This window comes from Artemia sp. Qi Xiang Cuo, chromosome 3, assembly GCF_049724085.1.
Source record: "Artemia sp. Qi Xiang Cuo chromosome 3, ASM4972408v1, whole genome shotgun sequence".
In the NCBI taxonomy this organism is placed as follows: domain Eukaryota; kingdom Metazoa; phylum Arthropoda; class Branchiopoda; order Anostraca; family Artemiidae; genus Artemia; species Artemia sp. Qi Xiang Cuo.
Genome location: NC_142796.1, coordinates 77,326,483 through 77,333,398, shown reverse-complemented (window position 1 = coordinate 77,333,398; position 6,916 = coordinate 77,326,483). Strand labels below are relative to the sequence as shown.

Below are 6,916 nucleotides of genomic sequence, written 5' to 3'. Positions count from 1 at the left end.
GTCACATTTGGAAGATGAAAAAGCTGTAAACTCTACTATCTTTCGTCCATCCCACGACGGTGCACTATATTTCTGTAGAATCTTTTGCAGAAGACCAATTGCACCTATGTCCAAAGCTTTCGTAGGTTCCCTCACTTGCTTCTTTGGTCCTATATTTGTGTTCAGAAAATTACACTAAAACTAAAGTATATTCTTATAGATTTTCCTAAAGAATTCGACTTTTACCCGTGCAATGGTGCTACGTGATAAAAAAAAAACAAAAAAACTCCTGTATGTTGTAAGCATGCCCTTTCGCATATTTTAGTCTGTGGACAAAATCGCTTCGGACTTCGAAATTTTCTGTAAAAAAATAATATTGACCAATTTTTTATTTTTCTAGACCTTTTTTTGTACTGAAGAAGAATTTTAGAGCTATCAGAATCAAAAGGCTGTTCTCTTCGGAGAAAAAAATACTTGCCACAAGTTTCCAAAGGTTCGGCCAGTTCAAAATGTAAAAAAAAAATCAAGGTCCAACTTAAGGCAGTGTAGGACCGGATAAAAGTTTGAACAAATTGGCTTGTCATGGTCAGCTGAGTATAGGATATCTATGTTCTATTGTGGCAACTTATAAAGGTGTCAACCACGTTTACTATTTTTTTAATGCTAGATATACTTGTATTTAGTATTTTTTTAGATTTTATAACATTTTGAACCTGTGAAGCATTGAACCATCATAGCATCATAATATTTGCACTTATTTGTAAAGACCAGTGAAAAGACGCTGAATATTTATCTTTTTGAATAAAGTCAATCGCATCAAAATACCTTACTCAAAAATATTTAGTGTGATTTACTTATTAGGTCTGAATACTGAAAATCATGTCGTGCCGAAATGCTTGTCATTTTCAAAAACTGTCATTGGAAATTTTAGTGGCGAAGAAAGACAAAACGTAGGGGACAAGAAAAAAGACACTTCCCAAGAAAGAGGGCACAAAGGGAAAATGTCAAGTTCAGGTACTCCTGGTTGCACAAATCTCCTTTTAAAAGATATATTTGAAAACAAATATTCTAATTAAGAGGCTTTCTGTTTCTGATGCAGCCAGTCCTTCTGCTGGGGTAAATCCAAATTTCGAATACGTGCTAAGTGTAAAACAAAGTGAAAGTAAATTAAAACTTTGGGTAAGCTCCGCAGAAATATGGATCATGCCCGTATCACAAAGACAGAAACCAAAAAGACAAGTCTAAAAGCAAAGTTTGTTGCTTTGATTGTCAAAAACCTCCTTCTTTTGCAATTCGTAGAAAAATCCCTCGGCTTTTTTGACACGCACGTCTGATGTAGAAAAAATCAGGCTCGGCAAGCAAAATTTGAGAAATATAAATAGTCAGGTCTTAGGATCAAACTACAATCAAATTTAACGCGATAAGTGGAGATTGACATCTTTTTATCTGATTATTAGTAAAACAACTGATGGAACTTTGAGAAATTAATTTAATATTACAGTTTTCTCTGTTATTTTAGATACCTTTTATTTACCGCTGTTATCCTCACTTTTGTTTAAACCGGTTCATTCTTAAATTGAATCGAGTGCGATGAAGCCAAGAAGTCAAGAGATATAGCCAAAAATAACAGAAATAGGGTATCATCTTTGAAGGCTTGTAATGGGCTTAAAATTGAAGTTCCGAGTAAAGCGAGTATTATATTCGGAAAAAGCAAGGAAAAAGGCATTGAGTCGTATGTTCACCTTATTCGTAGGTCAGTAGCACAAACTGCGCTAATTTTACCAAAAATATTAACGTTTATTTCTAACAAAAATAAAAAAATTGTGTTCTCACAAAAGTTCACAAAACCACAATTGTGTTTATCCACAATTGTTCACAAAAAAAATTTATTCTTACAATATTGTTGGTCAACATAGAAATTTGGTTAAAAAGAAATTTGTTAACAAGTTAATAGTTAACAATTTGTTAAATAGTTAACAAGAAATTTGGTTTACCAGGAAAAGTGTCTAGTAGGAGCAGAATACAAGCATTCAACAGATGGCACATTCTCCAGAAAAATTTAAATCTTGAGCACGGTATATCACAAAATGTCTTCCAAAATATTTACACCTACAAACCAAATTAGATTGACAAATGTAGCCGTTGTAAGGATGAAAAAGGCTGGAAAACGTTTTGAAATAGCTTGTTACAGAAATAAAGTCATTTCTTGGAGAGAAAAGTTGTAAGTTTAGGTTAGGCTGTCTAGCCATCGGTAGCCTAGATAATTGATGGGCAAAGGCACAGGTTTCTGACCTTTATGTTACTAGGGCGCCCTATAAATTGGAATTTCTAGCTCATGGGACTTGGTTAAACTTTAGATAAGCTGCCTTTTGCTATCTTTGAAAAGTAATTAGATTAGGAAAAAAGTGGTTAGCATGTCTTGGGAAGGTGTTTCAAAGTACCTACCTCCAATGGTAAATATTTACGATATCATATTATTGACTTACGAATAAAGTGAATATACCACTTGATGCCTTTTTTTATGCCCTTTACAAATATAATAATCACTCACTGACCTTTGATGACCTAAAAAGTCTGTGTTATAAAAGTTAGACCTTTCAAAATTGATCTTCTGCTTAAACAAATTACAAAAAAAAGTATTTTCAGCTTAACAACTTTGCTCAATCCTAATTTATGAGGTTTCAAAACATCTGCAAATTCATTTCCTAAATTTAGAAAAAAAAAACATTGAATTGGGTAATAATTTCACTCAAATAACAGGAAGTAGGCTATGTTTTCAGAACCAAAACAGAAAAAAGAAACTGAAAAATAAAGTATAATGTTGTCTTTTCAAAATTCCAATAGTTACAGACCTGTTAAGTAGACAAATTTCAAAGACTTAGAAATCAGAAAAGGGTTAAAATTACTTATTTCAAGAACTCACTATCACAACCCCTAAACAACCAAATTTGTATTTCAAAGTAACATAAAAATTAAAAAAGGACAAAACAAAAATATGTAAAACAAGTCAAAATACAAAAAAAGTTATTTAAAAATGTCTTGAAAACACAGAAAAGAAGGAAAATGAGAAAGATATGCAAAATATGGCCAATGCCTGTATAAGTAATAGAATGAGACAAGCTACTGAAATTTTTTTGGCAATGTGGTGGATTAAAGTTTTTTCATATCAGGAGGTATATTGGCAAATAGGGGACATGATAGAAAAGAGCTGAGAAACAGCCTGAGGTAGACAGAATCAGGGTAGGGAGTTTCTTTTTGGGTGACTTTTTTCCATTTGCTATTGCATTATTTGAAAAACAAAGGCATAACATAACTGTCCTGCACTCCATACTTCTAACCTAGCTTTTTTAGAAGACAAGAATATGAAACTTGACCTCTTTAAAAAATTATTCACAGGGCTCTTTTTAGGATGGTCTCAATTTTATCTGACTATTCCTGGGAGATGCCAGGGTGCCAAACTGGACAAGCATATTTAAGGTGACAGTAAACAAAGTTAGTAAATTGTCTAAAGCCAAACATAAATAAGCACAATTCATTTAGGAGTTTAAGTAGAAAGATGAACACATCAGCTTTACTAATTTTAATAATATCCCTATTTAAGAGGATTCAATACCTTAAAATGCTTAAAGGATTATACTATCTTGTCCATTATAATCCCTTTTAGTTTGTGTAGAAAAACTATATACAATTTATAGGGTGCTCTTGCCATAACTTTTAGAGCTTTGACAAGAGATCTGAAAAAAATGACAGAAAACTAAAAGCTGGCACCCACTTTCCAGGAAATATTAGAAAAAAACATTTAAATTCTCTTATTTTGTGCCAGAGATACAGATATTCAGATTTGAGAAAACTTATATCATTAGAAAGTATAGGTTTTGTTTTTTTATTGAACACAGCATTATTTTATTTATTTTTTAGTTCAAGAAAGAGCAGTCCCTAAATATATTCTTGCATACCTGCTTGAAAACATTATAAATCAGCTTAAAAGAAGTATCATTTGAATAATTTGACAGCTTTGGGAGTTCCCTCTTGTGATAACTGCTTTGATTGAAACCTGGCCAATACAGGATGCATAGTATTTATGCTTTCGTTACATTGAATGCATAGTGCTAGAGATTATATGGTTTCTTTATTTAAAACTAGCCTCTTGTTAGATTTTTGAACTGTTGACACATCTATGACTCCTATTTAATTTTTTAATGAAACTGCTTTTGGGACTCTTATCTTTAAGATGTTTAGTCAACTTATCTAGCTAATTTATATTGGAGACATTCAGCCAAAATTGAGACTCACAAAATGACTTCTAAGATATCAGATCCCCTTAAATTAGAAGATTTTGTGATACCAAGTAATTTGAAGGAAGAAGCAGAAGCTGTGGGGGGAAGGATTAAGAAACAGGTTTATAGATTTATGGTAATTATTGGCATTATCTTGGATGTAAAAGGGCTTACTTTCATAGTCAGTGGCATCATGCACAGTATCATTGAGGATGTTCATAAAATTTCTATAGGCTAGTTGGTTTCATTGACCATTAGATAATCAGCAAATTTCTACTCTGTCCAGAAGTTCCTTAGCAAGGATTTTCATCAACTGAAAAAGAAGGGAACCAAGGAAAATACCTTGGGATACTCTATTCTGGACAGGGTGAAGATTTGAATTGTGATTCAGATATTTGAATATTTGAGGTCTATTTGATAAGAAGGAGCCAGCCAATTTCATCTGAAAAAAGTCAATATTGAATTAAGTGGCAAGTTTCTCAACTAATATATCATGATTAGCAAGGTCAAATGCCTTATGAAGATGAATGGAAGTTAAATTTGGCTGGTGAGTAAGCTTTTCAAGAAATATCCCAATGGTGTCTATAAGATAAATAAGGTAATGGGAAGTTGAAGGACCTTTGAGGTTCCCAAATTTTCTAAAGTCAGCAAGAGGCAGGATTTTTATATATAGGGGCAATATCTTTGAAACTGGGCTTTTCTGGAAGTAGAGTCAATATGATACAACAGGTAATGGGAAGCCAAAGTCCATTTGAGACTCTTGATTGCCTAAGGCAAGAGGAAGAATTTCTTTTACCTTTGCCAATCTGCAAAGAATCCCTTATATAATTTTGAAAATATAGGGCTGAGAAATTTATGGCAAACACCTTCAAAACTAACCCTTGTGTTTTCCTTTTTGAGAATTTTATGAAACCCTGTTTCCATATTTGTGGAAATTTTCCAGACTTGGTAATGTTGTTTGGAATGACAGACAAGGGCTTTGACTGGATTAATTTAAAAACCTTTTTCCAAAATGAAACTCAAAACAAACAGAAGTTACTATAAATAGCTCAGTCAAACTCAAAACGAGCAAAAATTAACGCGAGTAGGGATGATAACCCCCATGTCTTCTCAAGACCAGAACATTATTTGCACTTTACTCATGTTGCAGTGGATCCTACACCTGGATCCACTTGCACTCTTTTCTTTATTTAAATTGTGAGAGCAGAAATGGTTATTTCAGTAGCCACAAAAGTTTCAACGTTTTGCCCCCAGCCGTTCTCGATATGTTGCTGAAGTGTCTTATTGGCAATCATAAACATATTGCCGTTTTACTTATTTTATACTAACAGTAAGTTTTAAAGTATAATATGCCATTTGCATAATGGTGAGTGGTTGACATGCCAAATATCCCTAAAGACATAGTTGCTGGAGTGTTCTGCTATGCTGAGCAAAACAGCTGTCTCAAAATTTTGACTGGATGCATTTGGAAAATGAATGGGGTTGACAGAAGGGCTGCTTGCCCTCCAGTCTCTTCTTACTCTTAAAAAGGGCACGAAAACTTTTAATTTTGAATCGAATTAGCTCCTTTAAAAGTTTCAATGATATTTCTAGCTATTATAGAGTGGTGCTGCCTATGATACTGCTTATATGCTCCTTTGCAAACCTGCTTGCATACAGTTTTTGTTTAATTAAAATTCCTAAACATTCCCTACAAGTTTCATCTTAATAACCTTAGCCTCATTAGTTACAGTAACTGTAGAGGTAGCATTAAAAGTATACATACATATAGTGCCTTCTGGCCAGTTCAATATCCCCCACAACTTACTCTTAAAGGTCTATATTAATACTATAAGTTGCTCTTCAGATATTGCTTTGCTACCTTTTTGAAAGTCCACATGCTCGTAGTTTGTTTCGATTTAGTTCAACATCCGCCTAAATATTCCTTAGAAGCGTCATCTTAATACCTTTAGCTTGCGCAGTAGTGATAGCTGTAGCAGCATTAGTAGCAGGATGCACATAGCACCTTTGGTTTCTTCAACATTCCCTTCTACACACACGGAAAGGTTCAGCTTAATACATACCATCAACCGTTCCTGAAGCATTTCTGATGCATTTGTTTGACAGCCTGTATGGGCATAGTGTGTTTTAAATTAGTTCCATACAGTTTCTATGTATCCCAAATTTTTCACCTTAATATCCTTGTTTTTAATAGCAGTGGTAGTGGTAGTAGTAGTAAAATTAATAGTAGTGTAAGCTTTAGTGGCAGTAGTAGTAATAGAAGTAGTAATAACAGTAAAAGTAGTAGTAGTGTAAGTAAAAGCAGTAGCATTAGGATTCAAGTGCTTTCTTTTGGTTAGTTCACCATCCCTCACAACAAGCCCTATTTGTTTCAACTTCACACCCCAAACAGTTCCTAAGATAATGTTATTGCACCCTTTTGACAACCTGCATACAGAGGGCATGTTCTGATTCAGTTTATCTTCCTCCCTCAAAATTTCTTGAAAATTTCACTTTCATACCCTTAGGCATAGTTGTAATAGTAGTTATAGTAGTAGTATTGTTATTATTAGTAATAGTATTGAATAGCAGTAGCACTACTAGCAGCAGTAGTATAACTTAACCTATTGCCTTTTATTTCAACTTAATACAATTTGCCATTGCTCTGACATTGCTGAGAT

At 33.5% G+C, this 6,916-nt stretch overlaps 1 protein-coding gene across 1 annotated transcript in view; it reads left to right on the top strand.

The window, feature by feature from the left end:
- Positions 1–2,051: 2,051 nt before the first annotated feature.
- The window catches only part of Sbds (SBDS ribosome maturation factor), a 40,513-nt gene continuing 35,648 nt past the window's right edge, over positions 2,052–6,916 (top strand). Inside the window, exon 1 of the mRNA XM_089086595.1 lies at positions 2,052–2,200. Within this exon, the coding sequence (XP_088942721.1) occupies positions 2,067–2,200 (134 nt within the window). The 5' untranslated portion in view covers positions 2,052–2,066. The remainder of the gene's footprint in view (positions 2,201–6,916) is intronic.